General features: G+C 51.1%; 8 protein-coding genes across 8 annotated transcripts; 3 read left to right on the top strand and 5 right to left on the bottom strand.

The window, feature by feature from the left end:
• Positions 1 to 298: 298 nt before the first annotated feature.
• TRIREDRAFT_121468 (uncharacterized protein) lies at positions 299 to 1,332 on the bottom strand (the record flags this gene model as incomplete). Its single annotated transcript, XM_006964525.1, has 4 exons — positions 1,155 to 1,332; positions 1,052 to 1,060; positions 490 to 976; positions 299 to 429 (listed from the first exon to the last, which is right to left on the bottom strand). Exons 1-4 carry the CDS (start codon positions 1,179 to 1,181, stop codon positions 299 to 301), a joined length of 654 nt encoding a protein of 217 aa, XP_006964587.1. The 5' UTR covers positions 1,182 to 1,332.
• Positions 1,333 to 1,715: 383 nt separating this feature from the next.
• TRIREDRAFT_60086 (uncharacterized protein) lies at positions 1,716 to 3,144 on the bottom strand (the record flags this gene model as incomplete). Its single annotated transcript, XM_006964524.1, has 2 exons — positions 1,716 to 1,955; positions 2,011 to 3,144. The coding sequence occupies 2 exons, from the start codon at positions 3,142 to 3,144 to the stop codon at positions 1,716 to 1,718; spliced, it is 1,374 nt and encodes a 457-aa protein (XP_006964586.1).
• A 1,858-nt stretch (positions 3,145 to 5,002) lies between these two features.
• TRIREDRAFT_106627 (uncharacterized protein) lies at positions 5,003 to 7,217 on the bottom strand (the record flags this gene model as incomplete). Its single annotated transcript, XM_006964523.1, has 5 exons — positions 5,003 to 5,940; positions 6,026 to 6,160; positions 6,227 to 6,364; positions 6,426 to 6,621; positions 6,696 to 7,217. The coding sequence occupies 5 exons, from the start codon at positions 7,215 to 7,217 to the stop codon at positions 5,003 to 5,005; spliced, it is 1,929 nt and encodes a 642-aa protein (XP_006964585.1).
• A 769-nt stretch (positions 7,218 to 7,986) lies between these two features.
• TRIREDRAFT_106626 (uncharacterized protein) lies at positions 7,987 to 12,282 on the top strand (the record flags this gene model as incomplete). Its single annotated transcript, XM_006964703.1, has 7 exons — positions 7,987 to 10,354; positions 10,411 to 10,644; positions 10,707 to 10,747; positions 10,809 to 10,827; positions 10,900 to 10,947; positions 11,019 to 11,174; positions 11,237 to 12,282. The coding sequence occupies 7 exons, from the start codon at positions 7,987 to 7,989 to the stop codon at positions 12,280 to 12,282; spliced, it is 3,912 nt and encodes a 1,303-aa protein (XP_006964765.1).
• Positions 12,283 to 12,417: 135 nt separating this feature from the next.
• TRIREDRAFT_106625 (uncharacterized protein) lies at positions 12,418 to 15,429 on the bottom strand (the record flags this gene model as incomplete). Its single annotated transcript, XM_006964522.1, has 5 exons — positions 12,418 to 12,500; positions 12,599 to 12,617; positions 12,648 to 14,364; positions 14,435 to 15,275; positions 15,330 to 15,429. 5 exons carry the CDS (start codon positions 15,427 to 15,429, stop codon positions 12,418 to 12,420), a joined length of 2,760 nt encoding a protein of 919 aa, XP_006964584.1.
• A 345-nt stretch (positions 15,430 to 15,774) lies between these two features.
• On the top strand, positions 15,775 to 16,581 carry TRIREDRAFT_106624 (uncharacterized protein; the record flags this gene model as incomplete). Its single annotated transcript, XM_006964702.1, has 3 exons — positions 15,775 to 15,948; positions 16,138 to 16,183; positions 16,319 to 16,581. 3 exons carry the CDS (start codon positions 15,775 to 15,777, stop codon positions 16,579 to 16,581), a joined length of 483 nt encoding a protein of 160 aa, XP_006964764.1.
• Positions 16,582 to 17,209: 628 nt separating this feature from the next.
• Positions 17,210 to 19,034, top strand: TRIREDRAFT_106623 (uncharacterized protein; the record flags this gene model as incomplete). Its single annotated transcript, XM_006964701.1, has 2 exons — positions 17,210 to 17,602; positions 17,679 to 19,034. 2 exons carry the CDS (start codon positions 17,210 to 17,212, stop codon positions 19,032 to 19,034), a joined length of 1,749 nt encoding a protein of 582 aa, XP_006964763.1.
• Positions 19,035 to 19,082: 48 nt separating this feature from the next.
• TRIREDRAFT_60182 (uncharacterized protein) lies at positions 19,083 to 20,332 on the bottom strand (the record flags this gene model as incomplete). The annotated part of the gene is made up of 2 exons (XM_006964521.1): positions 19,083 to 19,506; positions 19,575 to 20,332. The coding sequence occupies 2 exons, from the start codon at positions 20,330 to 20,332 to the stop codon at positions 19,083 to 19,085; spliced, it is 1,182 nt and encodes a 393-aa protein (XP_006964583.1).
• Between the last annotated feature and the right edge of the window lie 121 nt (positions 20,333 to 20,453).

Below are 20,453 nucleotides of genomic sequence, written 5' to 3'. Positions count from 1 at the left end.
ACAAGCCCCAGAGCTCACTTGTAAACATTAGAAAAGGGGCCTCTCATGCAGAAATCAAATCCGATTCATTGCTTCATGTACCCGGTTGATGCTAGATTACAAGCCAAGTGCATTTTCAGCATCACCAAACGCCACCCTTGATCAGTTAACAGCGGTTCCTAGTGAAGTAGTCCAATACTCCCATTCTCTAAAAAAGCCACAAATATTCATCTCCTTTTATTCCCTGCTCGGGGACGTCATATTCTGGCCTAGATTGCGCGCGTGGGTATCGCAGAAAGTAGAGCTTTTATACAACATCTCATCGTCGAGGAGGGGGGTTGAACCCCGGAGGAGGAGGGCCGCCAGGAGGGAATCCAGGGGCGCCAGGAAAGCCTGGAGCACCCGGGAAGCCTGCAGGAGGAGGGAACTGGCCAGGGAAGCCAGGAGGAGCTGCGGGACGGTAGTTAGTTTTCATGCTTCTTGCCATGGCTCGGGAGATTGATGACTTACGAGCACCTCTTCCGCCAAAGCCAGGAGGTCCAGGCATACCGGGGGCACCAGGAGCGCCGGGGAAAGAAGGGAATCCCGGAGGGGGGACGCCTCCACCAACACCAGCAGCCGGGCCAGCCAGAGAAATGGGAGCCGCGGCGCCACGACCAGCCGGTCGGGCAACGCCAGGGCCAGCCTGCAGAGTCGAAGCGATGCCGCCCGTGGTGGTCTTGCCGAGGCGAGCGCTAGGGTCGGCGGGAGGAGGCGACTCGACAGTCAGGGAAATGATGTGAGCTCCGCGAGCAATCACCAGACCCAGGGTTCTCTTCTCCTCCTGCACGACTGTCTGGCCGGCCGAGCCGCCGGGAGCGGCCGACTTGTTCTTGCGCTTGACGCGGCGGAACTCCTCGGTGTCGGCCAGGACGAGGTTCATGTGGCGGTCGTAGGCGAGCATCTGACCGACGAGCTGGCGCGAGTCCTGCAGCGTCACGCGCATCCGGTAGTTGATCTGCGAAGGGTCCGTCAGTGTCTTCTGAGGCAAGGGCAGTCACTGCCATGGGGAGTCGAGAGGGCGTATGCGTACGTAACCGGCCTAGAAGATAAATCACGTCTCGTTAGTCTAACCATGTCAACGAAAGGCTTCTCACGAGATGGGGAGATTGGCGGGGAGGACAGGAAGAACTGACCATCTTGCCGAGCTTGTTGGACGACATCTTGGCAACGGGATGCTACGAGAGCAGCTCCTCCTTGTTTGCTCAAAAAATTGGGTTCTGGGTTGACAAGAGCTGGAGTTCCTCAGCCTCGTCGTCGCTGCTCTGGTGCCTCGTGGGGGGGAGCGTGAGAGTCTGCGAGTGATGATGATGGTGAGGCGCTGGGAAAAAAGAAGCTCCAGACTGATTTTGGAATCTCGAAGCCAGCCTGCAATTGGAGTGGAGCCTGGTGTTGCAGGTTTCGCGGTACTGGCGCTTGTCCAGTGGGAACAGCGAGACCCAAAGTAGAAGCTACCTCGCACGTGCTGCATCACATGACCGTTCTCGTTGCTTGTCCTTCTCCCTGTATTTAGATTCTTGAGATGCATCAACTCGGCTCTCCTTCTTTTCAATTGAGGCTAGCTATTGTCATTCCGTCAATACCTACTGAGCTTAATCATCTATCGAGTATATTGTTGACTCAGTATGTAGGATGTGGGTTCTTCAATGGCAACGATCGATCATTCTTCTAACCATCTGCAACCTCATGAAGCTGGCCTATTGAGCTGCTTGAACTCGTCTCATCCTCATCATCGGCAACGACATGCCTGTTGAAATGCCTCTGCTCTGGATATACCGCTGCTCAATCTCTTCCAAGCTGTGGCCCCTTGTCTCAACCATGCGCAAGGCAACAATAATCGTGGTGAAGAGGGACGAAAAGGCGAACAGATAGTAGGCACCGAACGTCGACTTGGAGATGAGCACCGGCGTGATGAGGGCTACCAGGTAATTCGAGAACTACATCAGTCAGCTTCGCGTGAGTGGAAGATGGTCAAGGCACCACGATACATACCCAATTGGCGCTCTGAGCGAGGCTCGACGCGCTGCTCCTCGTCTTCCTCGGCAGGCTCTCCATCAAAAAGGTGCGGAACCCAATGGCCCACGTCCCGTTGAACACAATGGCAAACAGGTAAATAGACACAATCACCACCCACTTGCCAGCTCCTCTATCGGCATGCACCTTGTCAGCCGCATACAGGGATCCCATCAACAGCATGAGTGCTGTGATTAGGACGCCGCCCAGCAGGCTCGATGTTCGTCTCCCCCATTTGTCTGCCAGAAAGGTGGCCGGGATGGTGACGCCCAATATTGCCAGTGCAGAGACGCCAGAGGCCAGGAAAGACGCCTGCTCGCCGCTCAGCCCTGCCTTTTGGAAGAGGATTGGCGCGTAGTAGAAGACGCCGTCGATCCCGGCCAGCTGCTGCATGCCCATGATGAAGCAGCCAAAGATGGTGCGGGCACGGAACGGGGCTGAAAAGGCCTCCTTGAATCCTACAAACGTCTGCTTGAAGCCTTGCCAAAGGGTTTCATCAGCAGCGTTCTGAGCCTGGCCCTGGACCACTGATTCCTCCAACAGCTTTTCACGCTCGACGTCGTCGAATCCAAGTCGAATGAGAACGTCACGCGCTTCGTCCACTCGACCTTTGGCCAATAGCCAGCGAGGAGAGGCCGGCACGAGCCAGTACGTTCCTGATAGCAGGAAGCCGAGCACAGCTGAGATGGCCAGTGGGATGCGCCAGCTGAGTGACGCTGATGGGCCGAGACGTGAAGTGCCGTAGCAGATGAAGAAGCCGGCCACAACACCCACCACGATGCTGAACTGCGGCAATGCCGTCATCGTGCCCCGGACTCTAGTCGGCGACATTTCCGAGACCTGCACCCATACATTGCTCACAAACAGGCCCTCGCCTATGCCCTGGATAAGCCGTCCGACGATGAACGCGGGGAGAGCGGAAGAAGACGCTTGGATGGCCGCGCCGACACCAAAGACAAAGGATCCTATTGAGAAGATGCGGACTTGGCCAAACCGGTGAGCAAGGATCCCGGCGATGAGCGCCGTAAAAGCACCAGATATGAGCACCGTCGATACAATGACTCCGTGGACGGTGGGCGAGAAGTCTCCAAATGTCTTGCGAAATGCCGGCATCGTTGTCACTGGGCCAATGTTGCCTGTATCCAGACTGGAGATAGAAGAGCATTGTCAGCTACGCTGCGACATAGAGCTGGAGACTCCGTGACGCACCCAAAGAGAATCGGCACACTGGATGCTGCCAGACTGGCCCAGATGTAAAATGGCGGTGCTTGTAGCCACTTCATTTTTTCGGATATGCTTGCCAGTCTTGATACGAGAATGCTGTAACTATCTGGCAAAGCTGATTGTCTGAATACGTCTTCAATAGCTTATATGCCCTGGGCAACAAGCCAGCATCTGGGTCTTCTTCACAGCGCGAAGAGTCACACCGAGAGCTAGCGATTACGGTTGGATCGAAGGGAGCTGGAACCAGCCATCGTCTTTCAACATCGGAGTTCTCGACTCCGACCCCAAGACAAATCATACCCAAAGCTCCGGAGTTTATGGATGTGGAGCTGCTCTGGTGCGTCCGATCTGAGGGCCGATCTGGCTTACACCGAGGCCAATGCGACCATATACGAGCATCCTCTAGAGAGATTGGGCTGCATCGTATCCAGTCGTTGTCACAAGACTTGCTCATAATGATTCTCATTGGATCTGGAACCGACCTCGCACCTTGGGAATTCGACTCCTGGGGAGCTCTGGACAGAGAGACCTTGTTCATCGTACGTATGCCGATTTGACCCCGCAGCTGATACCGAGTCCTCCGGCTTCCGCGTGGAGATAGCAACTGACTGTGCAATCAACCATACCTGATTGACAATACAATTAATGCGTCTTCTCAGCGTCTCAGATGGTCATGGAGCTGATCTTTCGTATCAAAGCAGTGAGTGCATTTGGGTAGGTAGTATTCCTTATGGTTGACATCACATGTGCTTCATCAGTGTAATTGATGTATTCTTGAGTGTTCCCAACGAATCAACAACACTTCAGTCCAATCTACAAACGAAAAAGACCAGCGCAACCATTTCCAATTGGTCTACATAACCATTCTAACAATCTGCTTTATAGCATCTCTCTTTGCACTGCAAAAAGGAATTCTTTACGTAGAGACGAAAGGCGGAAACGCAAAAAAGTTGGTGCCCCCGGCCAGGATCGAACTGGCGACCTTAACATATCTCCAAGACCAACGGGTTGGATCTATAAGAGTTAAGTGGTAACCACTCCACCACGGGGGCTTCGAGGGTGAAACTGTCGAATGAGAGTTTATAGAGCCATCGTCCAGAAAGCAAGTGCAATTTATTCCGCCGTCTCTGCTGGAAATTTGTCGTTGCGATTTGACCTAGGGCTGTTTTCCCCTTAGGTTAGGAAAAGACGGATTCTGGGAGGACGGAGTTTATATATGTGAGTTAGTGGCGAAAAAAATTTGCCGGGTAAAATTTGTAAATAGGGCGATAGTAGCGTTTCACGTTTGTCGGTGATGTTTTCGCGATTTGTCCCATTGTTTATTATCTAGGTAGGTTGACATTCAATGGACTCAATTGACGTGAAGTGGTGAAAACAAAGTACTATTAAGCAATTCAGTGCCGGCTGCTTTCGAGGAGAAACAGGCCTCAGCGTCCCGAGGCCATTTATACTGGCCCAAAAGCTACCAAGTTGTTTCTGTATACCTTACTCTCTTTACCGGGTAAGAAAGAGAACGAAGTTACTGGAGGCAATTCAGCTAGTGTGGCAGAGAATTGGGCAATGTCTTTTCTCACTTTTACAAGTACAGCGATGAAGATGCCGTTTACCTCGTCAATAGGATATTCGTATTGCACCTTGACTGACTCACAGTTTTGTATCGATTGCAAGACTATCCAAGTAATTTGTGGTCATTCTCCATAGCCTGCTTGAATAATGAATTATGCCACTTTCTCCCTCATCTCCATTATCAAGAAAGCCCCCCCTCGAGTTCCCGCATCATCCGCTCTTCGCTTGGTGCCCAGGTCATTTGCGGCAAGTTATCGACGTTCAATAATAGATCCTCGAAGGCACTTCGCACAGTCGTGGTGCCCGGCGTACTTGTGAAAAGCAGTTTGATGGCCGCGGGCATGGTTGTGTCTTGGGAAAGATGAATCAGCGTCGGAAAGACTTGCAGCAACTCCTCCTCGAATCCGTCCCGTTCATAAAGGACGGCATTGTCTATAATGATAAAGACTGACACCGTTGGAGGCAGTAGCCGGATGAGATAGCATAGCAGCTGTATCAATGCATCGAGACTGCCTTCTTGTAGCCCGGCAATGTTGATGCTGTTGGAAGAGAGAAACTGAGCGTCAAATGGGTGTTGCTTCAACAACTGATCAACCAGGCTTGAAAGCATGGCACGTGCACCAATGCAGCCTCTGGACTCTGCTGCTTCGGCATGTCGTCCACAGAACCATACAAGAGACACAAACTGATCCTTGGCTCTCAATGCCTGTGTTATGGTCATACAGAAGACAGATAGAGGCGAGAGGCCAGCAATGGTCTTTGGAAGACGATTATCCCAATGGATGAGGAGTCTCGAAGAAGTGGGCGAAATGACCCAGTTACGGAACAGCTGTGTGTTGACGATTTGCTCGGCTTGCAGTCGCTGCTTGGGAGGAAGCTGGCCCTTTCTGTCCGCAACAAAGGCGAGATCAACAAGATCAACGTCGAACTGGTTCAATAGCTGTCGTAGATCCTGTTGACTGATGTACCAATGTGCAGCTAATATCTGCGTCTGTGGCGGCTGGAATGGTGATATGGCTCTGAGAGGCGAATAGGCACGTAGTGTGTTGTTCTCGGCCCTGAGAAAGTGATTCTCGCGGTAGGCGACTTCGAGCTGTTGGCGAGCAGCTTCCAACAATTCTGTACACAAGCCATCAGTAGCTGCACTACATAGGTAGTCATCTTCTAGGACCGGCTTCCTTGAACCCAGGATTGAACGACTCACTCTCTTTCTCTTTGACGTGTTCAGTTAAAAGGAGGTTCATAGAGTTGAAACCCTCTCCCAGATTCTGCAATTTCCTGTCCATTGCTTCACTGAGTGTCTGAATGTTTCTGCATAGCTTCTGCGTCTCTTGAGAGTCTTGTAGAAGCATGTATCAGCTCCAAGCTTTCCATGGAGCCGGGTGTACCATTGATGAGGACTTACAGATATGGACTTCATAGATATGTGACTTCAAAGCTTCTTCCATAAGACTTTTGCTTTTCGTCTTGATTGTGTCCAGGCTTTCAAGCAGGCCCTTTTCGTATTCGTCACTTGTGAGAAGAGCCTTGGTCCCTCTTTTCACTATAATATGGGTTGCTTGATTAGCTTTTACCATTATCCATCATCCTGTCAAGAAACTCACATGAATTGCTGGTGAAGAACCCGATGGCCAACTCAATTCCTTTGAGCGCAGCAACAATGAGGTCCACCGACGCGTTTACAATGTTCTCATCGTCGGGAAAAGTTCCCAGGAATAGCTCGACATCCGAAAAGATGGCCATATTATCATCGAAACTTCCAAGAACCTTTTCACGTAGGTTTGCAGCAATCTTGACTGCCTGATGCGAGTCTCGTCAGTAATTATATCAAGCCCAGCATCTCCCGAAGACGCTTGTCGTTTGGTCCATCTTACACCTAGAAGAATCTGCAAAGCGCCCAGCACAGGCGTAGCCAAAGTGCCTTCAGGGATAACCTTCGAAACGATGCCAACCACACTCCCCACGGGCCCGGCCTTGTTCGCAGCTTTTCGCCGCATGTCACGTAGTTTGTTCATGGGCCCCTCTCTGTTTTCATATCTGTATTTTGCTTCCTCGAGGCTGCTAAAGATTGCATGCCAGTTCGTCTTGTTTCGGATACTATAAGGTGATTCGGATCGCCCTTTGGGCTCTGGTGTTGAATGCAGCTCCGACATAGCTCTAGGGAGGATACTCTCCCAGAATCTCATCGCCTTAATATCTGTAAACACTGGTCTTGATGCCATCGCAACTTGGTCATCCTCCTGGATCCTAGAAGGAACGTAGATTTCGGAAACCGGATCATAGCGCACTGAAGGATCCGCGAACAGTTGATGGTGCTCTGGAAGTCGATTGTCAATAAAGGCCACGCTGGGAGGGCGATGGCCGAGGTAGTTGCTGACGGGACTTGAGTCACTCATTGGCCGGACCGGGACTTCTGAAGAGAGTTGTCGTAAGCAAGATAGTTGTCCTCTCTTCGAGTTGATACAACGTTGACAACATTCAACTCCCTATCCTGCGTGTGGATAGGGTAAGCCTTGCGCTGATTTATCTACCCTGTCAGTCTAGTGCATGGCTAGGCAGGATCATGCAACTGCTTCCTGCGTCTGCATACTATAGCTGCTCTCCACCTATCTCGTTAGTATTGGTTTGAGGATGCGGAAATGCTGCAAGGATGCCGCGGTAGTCGGCGCAAGTCCAAAGCCGTGACATGGGAGTTGTCCCCTACGGAGTCCTTGCAAAGCACGTTATCATCACATTACCCCTCATCTGACAGTTTCTCTTCCAGCTGAACCCAGTAGTGGTGAGGCTCTTGGCTTACAGGATTCCACTCTGCAGACTCCAAGAGGGTGTAGAGCGCAAACAAACCGCGCACAACAAGGTATCGATTGGCGCGGAAACGCCGCGGATATCATTAGGCACCAACTGCACGCGATGACGGACCCTTGAGGAGTAGGATTTGGGTTTTCCGTTTCTATTATTGGGGTGATTCACTCCATGCGGCTCTAGCTGGCCTTGTTTGAAACTGGTTGAAGCCATAGTCTATCTGTTGTAACTCTTCTGCCGTGCACATCCTACTTCTATTTCATAGCGGTTACACGAGCTGAACTCCTCAAGGGAGACGGCACAAGACAACTATAATTTCCAGAGCATTGCTCTATGATTATTCAAACTTGAAGGACAACCAGAATGGCTTCAGTCGAAACCCAACTGGGGCCCCAAACTGTCGATACTGCATCGACCACTATGGCTCCAACTCCATTGAGCTCGAGTCGAGATGGAGAAAGTGCCGGTGGCAATGGCGGCAACATCGAGTCAACTACACAAGATAATGACAGATTTGCCGACGAAATCGAGAACCTCAAGAAGATGATCCAGCAACTGGAACGGAAACAAAAAGGCGCCGCACCAGTTGATGCTGAGCAGGAAGCAGAAGCAGCAAAGAGAAGAGCATATCGAGAGAACTACAAACGCATGGAAGACTGCCTCTATCAGCACCGGAAAGACTGGGAGCTCAACGACAGATCCGAGTGGTGGAACATGTGGTCCAACAACGATTATTTCCAGGACGGCAGAAACTACCGCTATTGGAACTTGACCTACTCGAATGAGTATGCACGACCAGATCCCTTTGACCCCGAACACAATTGCAACACTACAGCTGATGCCAAATCTGGCGCGCATGTGGAATTTGACCGCGAGATTGACTATGGCCACCGCCGTGAGCGGCTTCGGAAGAACTTTGAGTGGGACATGGACCGTCTCTACCTGGCTGAAGAGGCCGAAAAAAGGAGAAGAGAGAAAGAAAGGGAAGCGGAAGACGAAAAGCCCGAGCAGGAGGAGAATACTGAGGAAGTGCTTGATCCCGTCAAAACCTCACCGTCGAGCTTGACCATACCCAAGCAGAACCGGGTAAGGTGGCCCGCGTTCAAGGCTCTGCACTCTGTGGACGAGGAGAAAGCACACGTCCTCGATATTCTCATAGGCGAGCCTACTATTGATGAAGATATCAGGCAGTATCGGTGGTATGGGCACTCTGGCCAGCGGCGCCGCAAGGTCGAGAATCTTCGGGATCGCAAGGCGCAAGAGACAAATGAGGCAGGACTGGCACCGCTTCCAGAGAGGATTCGCATTCATTCATCAATTCTTCGCTACATACTCGCGGAGATCCTGGGATCTCTGGCGGACGGTTCCTTGGCCGACATGAATATCTCCTCTGTCGTCTTCATCCGGCCGTTCAAGGCCATCTTCTACTGTAGGGGGGCGTTGCACGATTGGTACACTGCACTCGAGAAGAAGTTGAAGTCTGAGTCCGAGGCAGAGAAGAATACTCTGGCTGTCACACAGGGGCCACAAACTGAAGCGAACCCTGACACCCATGCACCGGGTGATGATCCAGAACCGGCGGCACTGGCCGAAAAAGGCCCAGCAGTTGAGGGCCTATCCGAGGAGCAGTCTACAGACGTTCAGCCTGTGGAGGCCGCTCAAGACAACGTCAACGATGGTGTCAAAGCCGACGGTGAGAGGGAAGAAGAGGACGCCGAAGAAAGTGAAGGAGAGGAGGAAGAAGATAAGGAGAAGGGGAGTACCGACACCACAAAGTCTCCGACTGCACTGCTTCATCTACGATGCCTCCTAGACTTTATAGACTCTGACATCTCCAAGAGGCTGGAATATCTTCACGGGCCTCAATGCCGCAAGATCGTCTTCTCGGACCTCTGGTACCTATTCCGCCCGGGAATGGAGGTTATCGGAAGAGATGGCAAGCAGGCTTACAGAGTCATCAGCGTCAGCAGCGCAAACCACCGTGTCGCGTCGGCATGGGAGAGGTGGTACAGCAATCCCACCCGCAAATCGTCAGTCTTCAACATCACCTGCATCTATATCGATTTTGACGGGAAGAATATTGGGCCAGTCACCAAGGTGTTTGACTTCAAACGGTTCGAGGGCGAGAAAGAGGTGACTTTACTGGAAGTCTATCCGCTCCGCCTTCATCCTGTCAAGCAGTCTGACTTTGAAGACTCGGTGTGGGATGAAGTCAAGGCTCTCCCACCAGACCAACAGTATCGACAGAAGCTGATCCGCCGAGGAGCCATGTTCCTCCAAGTCGCCGCCGTCAAGCACATGTACTATGTCGGGCCGACTTTGGAAGCACGAGAGGATGTGGAAGGCCAAGTCGTCGTCGACTTTGAAACAGCCTTTTCTGTCGAAGACGAGACGCAGAAGGAATGGAAGCCAGTGTTGCAGACGCTCATCGGAAATACTTCCGGCCAAGATCAAGATGACGACGACGAAATGAGAACTTGCCGTGGGCTATGCTGTGCCAGCGACTATATATATAATGACTTCAACGTGGACGAGCAGCAGAAGACCGAGTACATCAACAGTCTGCTGCCAAGCGTGACTTCTTTGAACGAGCAGCCTTCGATCGCCATATTGCCACGGCCATTGAGTGACCTGCGAGCTGGCAATACGAACGCTGCTGTGGCTTCGGACGACGAATTGGTCATCATGTCTTACCGCGTGTTTGGCTTCGTCCTGCGCAACCGGAAATGGGGTGAGTAGCGAGGCTTCATGTCAACTTATGCTTTCTTTTGCTAACACAATTCGAAGCCAAACTGGATCTCACCTACATGACGGCCATACACGCACCTGATGTCGAAAACGTGCTGGCTGATGAACAAACGCGCAACACCACCGCCAATAAGAAGCAGAAGACGGCTTTTGATAGCCTGGTCATCAAAAAGGAACACAGGTCCATGATTGTGTCCCTTGTCGCCCAGCACTTCCGAGACAAGAAGTCGACAAGTGGACACCAGCAACAGTTTGACATTGTCAAGGGTAAAGGTATATATCTTCGTCATCACCTCTAGGCTCATGTATTTTGTGCTGACGATTGTATCCAATAGGCAAGGGACTCATTATGCTGCTTCACGGCGCACCTGGGGTGGTGAGTAGCACAGGACTTTCTCTTCACTTGTGGTTCATTTCGCTGATACAATGTTTTCCAGGGCAAAACATCTACCGCCGGTTCGTGCTATCGGAGACACCTTTCTTTGACTTGAGATTTGCCTACTAACGCTTGATGTTCTCTCCAAATAGAAGGAATAGCAGAACTCTTCAAGAAGCCGCTTTTTCAGATCACCTGCGGTACGTAGACGATTTTGCTATTACAACTGGGTCGATGGCTAACACTGGCTGGGACTATTCCCGCTATTTAGGAGACCTTGGAACCACGGCAGCAGAAGTCGAAAAGGCGTTGGAAGTGAACTTTGCATTGGCAAATCGATGGGATTGCGTCCTTCTTCTTGACGAAGCCGATGTATTTCTGGCCGAGAGAACCAAAGAGGACTTTAAGCGGAATGGACTGGTAGCAGGTGTGTCATCCTCACTTGAAAAGCATCTTCGCCATTTACATTGACTAAACGCATATCTACAGTGTTCCTGCGTGTCATGGAGTATTACGCCGGCATCCTCTTCCTCACAACGAACCGCGTTGGAGACTTTGACGAAGCCTTTACGTCCAGAATCCACGTCAGTCTCTACTACCCAGAGCTAGACGCCGGAAACACTCTCGAAGTCTTCGACAACAACCTGGCCATGATCGAAGACCGCTTCGCAAAAAAGAACAGAGTCATCAACATTGACGGATCTAGTATCCGCAGCTTTGCAACCAAGCACTACTACGAACACCCACAAGCACGCTGGAATGGCCGTCAAATCCGCAATGCCTGTCAAACGGCCTTGGCCCTCGCCGAATACGAAGCTCAGGGCAACAGTCACGAGGCTATTCTGAAGCCGGATGCTGTGATCAATCTGAACGAGACACACTTCCAAATCGTCAAGAATGCCTATCTTGAGTTTACACATTACATGAACACGCTCTACGGCACCGGGGCCGCTCAACGGGCCAAGGAGGGCAGGCTGCGAGCTGTCTGGATCGACGAGAACAACTGCGTTGTCGACAGCGCTGGAATGAGCCACAAAGGGCAAGACAAGAAGGCCGCTTTTCTCAAAGCAACACAAGGGCAGCAGCTACCACAACAGCAAGTATTCATGCCACATTCCCCTCCACAGCCGCAGCAGTATGTCCTCCAGCAAGCTCAGTATGGTCAGGGTTTTCACCCTCAGGGACAGCAGGATGTGCAACAGCAGCAATTGTTTCAACAGATGAGCATTCAGCAGCAACAGCAGCAATATCAACAGCAGAATATCGCTGCTCCGCAGCCTGTCTATCCTGGTTCCAACCAGATGCAGACACCCCAGAATCCTGGCACTCAAACTTGGCATAACCAAGGCGATAGTCCGGGTAGTGTTTCGTTGCAAGCATCTACAACAGGACAGAGTCCCTTGCAGGTCCCCCGTTCAATGCCGCCGCAACAGGCTTCAGGGGCTTACCCTTTGGCAGGGCAGCAGCAGCAGCCAAATGTGCACCAATTCGGTCAGAGTATGCAGGGCATGTACACGACGCCATCTTCTCAGTAATATGGTCAAATTTGGTTTCAGGAACAACAGTCTGCCATAAAATAAAGCAACAGTTAGAGCCGGAGTATACATACCCAAGTCAAGCTGAATGTAATCCCCCGTATGCGAGACCTAAGTGCTGTTTTCTAAGCGTTTTCAAATGCAAGGTAGCTTGATATAAACCTGGATTCGTGTGCGTTGGCGACAGGATTCAAACGCGAATTGATGCTCTTCATCGCCTATGACATGCTACATTCGCAGTTGGGGCAACGCCATGACTGACACAAGGGGCAGCTATCGTGTATTTGGAAACTGAACCAGCCACCGGCGCACTTACACTGAGGTCTGTGAGTCACCTGTAATGGCAGAAGGACAAAGAAACTTACACATCGCCAACGATTTGGCCGCTGTAACCCCAAATCTCTTGAGCTACTTCCACCAAATGCTTCCCGGCGGCGGTTGGCAACACGCCGCGGACGACGTGGACGACGTGGGGGCGAGGCCGACAACGCCCGCTTCCGTTCATTCTCTCTTTCGACCATGCGGATCTGCCTGGGCTCCCTGGCGAGGTCGTTCTCAGGATCAGCCATCTGAGTGTCGTCTTCGTCGTGTTCTTGAGCTGTTTGAGGCTGGCTTGCTTCTACCTCTCCTTCTCGAGTCGCTTCAAGTCGTGCGGTCCCTGAGGACATGGTATCAGAAGCGGTGCTCCCATCGTTTGTATGCAGCTGCTTGAACTTCTGCCTCGGAGTAACAGTCGCCAGCCTTTCTTCATCCTCATTACTTTCTTGGGGCATCGTAGGCCTTCGGTCCTGTTCGGCTAATGAATTGCGTCCCTGTTGGTCTTGTGCCGACAGGGCTCTAGACCTCAGTGTTCGGCGCAGCCCGCTGGATCTGTCGAGTGCCGAGCGTCTCCTAGGTTTCTCGCTCTCCAAAATCTCGGCTTCGCTTCCAGTCCGTTCTTGACTCCCTCCAGAGTTGTGTTCCCCTGAATCTGCACCGCGCTTTTTTCCCTCCAAGACTGTTTTGTGGGCTGCCGTGCCATCATCAGCCATGACTTTAGTCATCTCTTCCCGAATGCTTGGGCCCCATATCGTTTCAGCATGATGCATTCCCAGCGCAGTTCGAGCGAGTTTTTCCAGAGCCAGACTCTTGCCTGGCTCCGTCTGAAGATCTGCCTCCGGTCCCAGCGCCTCCTGCACATCTTGCAGCGTTTTTTTTACCTCGTAAACGAGCTCTAGTTGTTGCTGCGCTCGTAGTAAGGCTGGGTCGGAACGGGGGAGCTGACTGGCTTGGACAGACTTCAGACTCTCAAAAGTGTTGATAGCCTCCTCTAAGAGCCCAGCCTTGACGCAAATCTCTCCGACTTCGACGACGAAGGTTTTTGAGACAATTGAGAGAAAGCTGTGTCCCAGTGCATCACCCATCTCAAAGAAACGAACCATGTCGCCATTCAGCGCTTTGATTTGAGATTGTACGAGGGCCATATCTGCGGGGAACAAGTGAAGCATGCTTACTGGCCTCGTGAATATATTCTCCAGTTCTTGGCTCACACTCATCAGTCTCTCCAACATTTGCTCTCTAGTGACATCAAAATCTCCTGGTGATCGTTTCGTGATAATGTCTGAATTCTCAGCAGTGAAGGAAACCACTGATCCTGTCTCTGAGAACCCATTAAGGGATCTGTCAGAAGCCAGATGAGCTCCGGTAGACTGGCTTCTGAGATCTCCACCATCGGGGTCGTCGGTGGAGCGAGGCAACGTAAACATAGCAAAGCGCTCTAGATGAAGAGCTATATGGCTTTGTGACTCCTGTGTATTCTGTAAGTCTATTGAGCACACAGGGCAGCTTCGCTGGATGTCGGTCATGGTCGACTTCGCTAATGAGAGCGGGAGCATCTCGCCCTGACAGTGGCTCTGTATATGTCTTTCATACGCCTCTGGGGAGTTCAATGTGTCATCTGGGTGCACTGGACATTGAAACATGGTCTGGTGGGCCGACACCTCGTGTTGGATCCAGTCGTCGCGACTGTCGTACAGCTGGTCGGAAATTGGACAATGTTCGAAGGTGCAGACATAAGGCCTTAGGTCGCGTATCAGATGGGCTCTAAGAAAAAACATGGTCAGTCAGCAGTAAACAAAGGCAGTTGTCATAAGATTCTGACCAAGGTTCATACCTCCAGGCTTTTTCTGAGAGAATGGAAACAGGGCATATGGTAAAGCAATAGGGGCATTCGAAAAACTGCTCCGTCGCGGCTACTCGAGGCGGCAATGGAAAGCTGACAATGTCTTTGCTGGGTTCCCAGGCCGACGGAGCATACTCAGAGACGGCATAATCCAGAAAGTTGGCCTTTTCAAAGACTTCTTTCGCCTCGCCGCTCAGAGACGTCAACTGAGTAGCCGTGGCGACCGTTAAAGGTGCCTTGATCGAAGTATTCTGGTTGCCAGCTTCCATCTGGTGACCGCCGCTTGGAAGCTCATGCGTTGGAGCGTCGACGACAACAGATGAGTGTGCGCGGAGCTTGCCCTTGTGGCTTCTCCAGTAAGCAAATTGCTGCCGCCTGCGTCCATTTGCTTGAGCTATGCGGCGAACAAGATACGACTCAGTGCCGGTTTCTATCCTCAGCTTACTCAACTTTAACGTCGTTCTGACTGGTTCCCACACCTGATCCTGGGTATCAAGATCTCCGACTTCCGCTTCACCTTTGGCTGCTTGTGTTTCCTGCAAAGCTTTATCCTTCTCATACTGCAGGAAAAGGGAGCTAATATAATCGTAGTCAAGAGGCTCAAAGGCTTTGAACAGGTCTACTTTGGTCTCTTCGTCGATCCGCTGGAAGTTTCGGGCCTTTGAGGAGGGTATCCTAGTCGCTGGATCGCGGATCCAAACAGCCATCTTATATAGGCGATCGATAGGATCTTTGACGCTGTCAAGGAGAAGATCCATGTCGGACTCCGTATCGGAATCCGTGTCAAACTCTTCATCTTCTTGTTCTTCTTTTCCGTTGAGATAGTCAAGGACTGCAGAACAACCGTCAGAAGGGCATCTCAGTGGTAATTTGACCAAGCCCTTACCTTCGTCAAGAGATCTGGTTAGATCCATCACCATCTTGAGGATGGCCTCTCTCATGCTTTCTGAATCACGAATCCTGTAATCCAAGGAACGGTGACCCATTACGAAAAGGCCAAGGTTCACTGCCCAGAGCTCGAATCGATCAAACTGGGCAAGAAAAAGGCCTTTTGGCCAGGATTTTTAACTCGTTCGGAGCTGCTTTTTGGATCTCAAAGTGTTGGAGAAGTTTAAACCGCTGCATCGCTGCGAGACCTGCTTCTGTAAGGGGCTCCATGGCGAGATGTTGTGAGGAGTGGCATCTGTTGACTGAGATTTGATTTTCAGATCAACACCCGCTGTCGTACCTATAGTTCAAATAGCCGGATCCAGGTGTTATCTAGTTTGGGGGTCAGAGCTTGTGAGAACAAAGGAAGGTGAAAGGATGGACATCAGGCTCCGTGACAAAGAATGTATGAGGGCTCCTCGAGAGCCGCATGCGGGGAGAGCAAACAATCAATAGCCATATTGCATGCCGCACTACAGTACAGAGAAGGGGATGCCGAGAATTATCCTGTTACATGGGCTACAACTCAGCTTTTGAAGACAGTCAGTGCTGCCCAACTAAACGCAGGTGCCCCAATAGTATGTACCTTATGTATTCATTCAGTTACGCTTCACTTTCACGTGCTCTATTTTCAACTCTTACATGTTATCAATATCGTCTATTTGTCGTAGGTGCTGTTGATGCCATCGTGATTGCCTACGTACAGATGGTATCGCCAGATCGTAGATAATAATGCACCCCCAGTCTTGTCCTTGATCATTTTCCAGCTTCGTGAGCAGGCCGGTAACGTTGCTAGCGGAATCTATGTAGAAAGTGAGTCCTTCTGGGCTCCCGCCTCGACATGAACCCCTACCGACTGCGCTCCCTTCACCAGCCGCTGGTTGCATTGGTCGATGATTTCCTGCACCTTTTCTTTGCCTTCCGTGGTCTCTAGTTGATGCCATGCAGAACAAGGGTTGCAGAGATATACAGCCATTTCCTGTCTTCAATCACACAGTCTTGCCATCGCTCATCAATCTCGTATTGCGCTTCTCAATCATACTGGCGTCTTGCAAACAACAACCCAGTTTCCGGGCAAGACCGTTACTGGAGGCGATCCCGAAGTCAGCGTCAAGGAGTATATGTCGAGGAAGGGAATCGAGAACAGGCACATCATATTCCTCGACATCGGTTTTCAGACTCCATACAGACTCGATACACCTCGAAGATGAGACGGGAGGTGGGTGGCAGTACGCAGCTATCCGGGCAGAATGTTTGATCGGACTCCTGCCGATGGTACAAAGCTGGTATGTGCATCACCGGTGGATTCAGTCAAGCTATTTGGCTCACCGGATCACCGTGGGGGCGAGTTATTCAAAGCTACCAGATGAGGGGTATGGGATGTGTTTTACACAGATATTCTCGGAAGCTGCTCGAAGATATGATTGTCAAGACGAGTTACATGGCTTCTTTATATAGATTACTTTGCGAGCCTCGTAGACGAGCCATCAGATCAGGTCATCATGGTGCTCTCACTTCTACTCTACTTTAGCTACTACAGGCGTCTACATAAGACTACTATTCTGACAACTAAACATCATTTACAAGGGAGCTGGTGTCACCTAAGGTATCATGTTAACATGGCTCTTAAGCACCGGCTTTGCGCCTTATCGGGCAGCAAGGGTGTTACCACTCCAGGGAGGGGGGCCAAAATCAGGAGCGTACTCGTATTACAGCCTAACCAGAATATCCCCGCAGCAGCAGAGCCTCAACCTCTGATACCGCCATGTTTGCATGTTCTCATTCATCACCTACCTTTCCGGAGCTCAGTCATCAAATTTGCAGGCACGGCAACTCTAAATGTCAAACCTCGAAGCTTTCGGCATCGTCCTTCACGCAATCCCCATTCTCATCTCAGGCGCAGAGCTATGCCGTGATGCGTACGGCAAGGGCAAGCTCGCATTCCGCAAGCGAAAGTACGTCGAGAAGCTGGCGAGGTCTTTGCTGCTACACCAGCAAACTCTGCTGGAAACAGTTCGCCTTATCATCACGCGGAGTGGCCACAGCTACGACGAGACAACCTTCCTCAGCGGAGACTCTCTTGCGTATTTCAAGGATGACAAGATCCAGACCCAGGTGGAAGCCTTTCTTGGAGACGACAACTACAGAGCTTTGACCGGAAGAGTTCTAGACATCCAGGGTATCCTGGAAGAAGTGGCCAAGCACTTGGATGGCCTGATACCCTCTCACAAGGTACGTGATGGTACTTATCCTCGTGACGCATAGTCTAGGAAACAATGAATGACATTCTTCTCGATTGCTTCCGTAGGATGATCCGTCCGATCTTGTTGGAATCATAGAAGCAAACCAAACGGCAAAGAAACACAAGGCAGATATCATCCCTCGACTCAAAGTTGCCCTGAAGAGCGACGCGATAAAGGAAAGCATCAGCGAGCTGGACACAGCCACCAGCACGCTCCATACCTTTTCACAAACCGTGCTGATGAACCGCCATGGACCCGTCAGCTCACTGGTATCATCCAGCAACATGAGGCTTGCCAAGGCCTTCCGCAGGATTCAGAGTGCTTCAAAGAACCTATACACAGCTCTTTGCCGCTGCTGCACGGGTTCGTGTCACAACGAACACAACGTTCACGTCTTGCTTGAAGATCGAGTCGACGTGGCATCGGAGCTTCTTCGCTCTGCGAAACAGATGAGTGACGATGAAAAGACAATCTTGGCCTTTCAGCTCATTTTTGCCGCAAAATTCCTTGCTCCCATTCAGATCAGATGCCACGAGCTTTCCGTCAAATGCATGCAGGAAGACCCAAGCGACTTGAACCCTGGACAGGTCGAGTCGAAAGCTTCACGGGTGAGGATCCTGGAACGCGAATGCGCAAAAGCCAAGGACTCCAGCTCGCTACAATCAAACTTTGTCCCAATAGACAACCTCTGCTCCGCCATTGTAACGGCTCACGATGAGGCACAACACGTTGCCTTTATTCTACATGCGAGCAATAGAATGGGCTTCATCACCTCAAAGCAGAAGACAGTGATTCTTAAGAGCAATCACCAGACCATCTCCCTCAGGGACATCCTCTCGGAAACTTCCGGAGCATATGGCGCAAGGCTTCCCCTACAATCAGCCATGCTTCTAGCTTCGACACTCGGATCAAGCTTACTTCAATATGCTCAAACCCGGTGGTTTGGCCCAGCGTGGTCCAAAGACTCGATTTTCTTCCTATTAAACCCCGAGAATGGATCAGAACGATCTCTCGCTGACTTTAACCGACCTTTTGTATGCGCGAAGATCGAGGACGCGGAGGCCAATGGAGCGAATGCGGCTGACCCCAAGTCTACTCTTCTGGAGCTTGGCATCTTGCTGCTTGAGATATGGCACCAGACCACACTGGAGAACCGCTTTGCTGCGAATAAGGCACATCAATCTGCGTCTGATTACTTCGCAAGACTATCTCTTGCAGCGCAGTGGTTGGACGATGACTACAACACGCCGCTGCCGCTGTACGAACAAGCCGTGAGATACTGCGTCTATGGGGCGTCTACTAAACGCTGGACTCATTGGAATACAACCGAACTTTGGGGTGAGATTTGTAAGGAGGTCATTAAGCCTCTGTCAGACAACTGCAGACAATGGAAGGGGCGCACAGTGACATATTCAAGGTAGTGGGCATTCAAAAGGTTATCCATATATATATCTTAATCCGGTTGTTTCTTACTTACACGCGAACAATGGCGCCAATACAGAGCTCCCAAACCACGTCTTATCTTTTGTCCATCCCCTAACAATAAAATCTCTTCCCAAAGTCAAGACATCCAGCACCTTTGGTAAAGGATACGGCAAGGGAGCATTCCGATCCCGCCGGTAATACCAGCAGATAAGATGCACACCGACGTGAATGGCGGTGCTAAATGCCAGCTCTTCGCTCAGGGGACCGTAGCCCTCGATGAAGCCCTGCATGATGGGTATACTCGCAGCAACGTCCTTAAAGTGTTTGCGCTCGTAAAGGTCGGCGAGCATGCCACCGATATCCACGGCGCGGTGGCCAAATTGGACGTTTTCCCAGTCAATTATGGCGAGCTTATTTGGTTCTTGAGGTGCTGTTGTCTCATGACATGGACTATTTGGAAGTAGAACGCTGTTATTTCTGTCAGAACCTGTTGTTGAGGATAACATGGAATTGTGTAGGGGGCACTTTTAACTTACTTGCCAGCCCAGAAATCTCCATGTATTATTCCACGGATGTCATCGCATTCGGTGGGTTCTCTCTCAAACTCATACTTCATAGCACTCCTCACAGCTTCCAACGTCTCCCTATGGCCCTCTACAGTCTCGGGGTGGCGCTCCAGAATCTCAATGAAGCTGCCGTACGTAATAAGACACTTCAACCGACGCATGCCCTCGTTTGGCCCTATGCTTTTCCTAAGCTCAGCTTGGGCCGGCTCAGACGTCCAGTTGTGAAAGAAGCGCAGCCAAGAACCCAAAGCATAGCCGACTGATCGGCTACTAGATCCAGGTAGGATCTGTTCAATATTGGTAGACTGCAAGAGGCTAATGAGATCTATAGTATCAGGAAAGTCTTGGTGCACTTGAGTGTGTGTATCTCGGTCAAACATGTAGCATCGCGGAGCCATAACCATGGTAGGACCACTGGAAGTGATGATAGTATAAGAATGGCCATCCAGAGCATGGAGCATAGTCTCTTCGAAGACGCAGCGCGAGACATCCAGAGGAAAGTCCCGGTTCACGGCAGCAAAGCCAGTCGAGCGTTTGATGATGACAGTCTGCGCCGCTTTCGTATCAGCCTCTACTTTGAGCGGTCGAAGAAGGACTCCACGGTAGAGGAAGTTTGCTGTTCCGCCGCTCAGCTTGGTCAGGGCTGAACAAGCATAGGGCGTCTGCGCCAGCTGGTTGAGGATTTGCTGAGCCAACTCGTGCTCCTCGTCCTCAGTGAGTGGTGCCATGCTATTCGGGTGTTCAGATTCGTAAGAATTTATTGTATGATTGTAGTTGAGGTGTGATTACAGTGTGTGCGGCAATGATATGATCAAGCGAGGAAGCAGTCAAGGAGATGGATGGAGACGA

Source organism: Trichoderma reesei (genome assembly GCF_000167675.1).
Source record: "Trichoderma reesei QM6a unplaced genomic scaffold TRIREscaffold_7, whole genome shotgun sequence".
NCBI classification, from domain to species: Eukaryota; Fungi; Ascomycota; class Sordariomycetes; order Hypocreales; family Hypocreaceae; genus Trichoderma; species Trichoderma reesei.
Note: the sequence above shows the minus strand (reverse complement) of the source record. Positions and strands in the feature narration are given on the sequence as shown.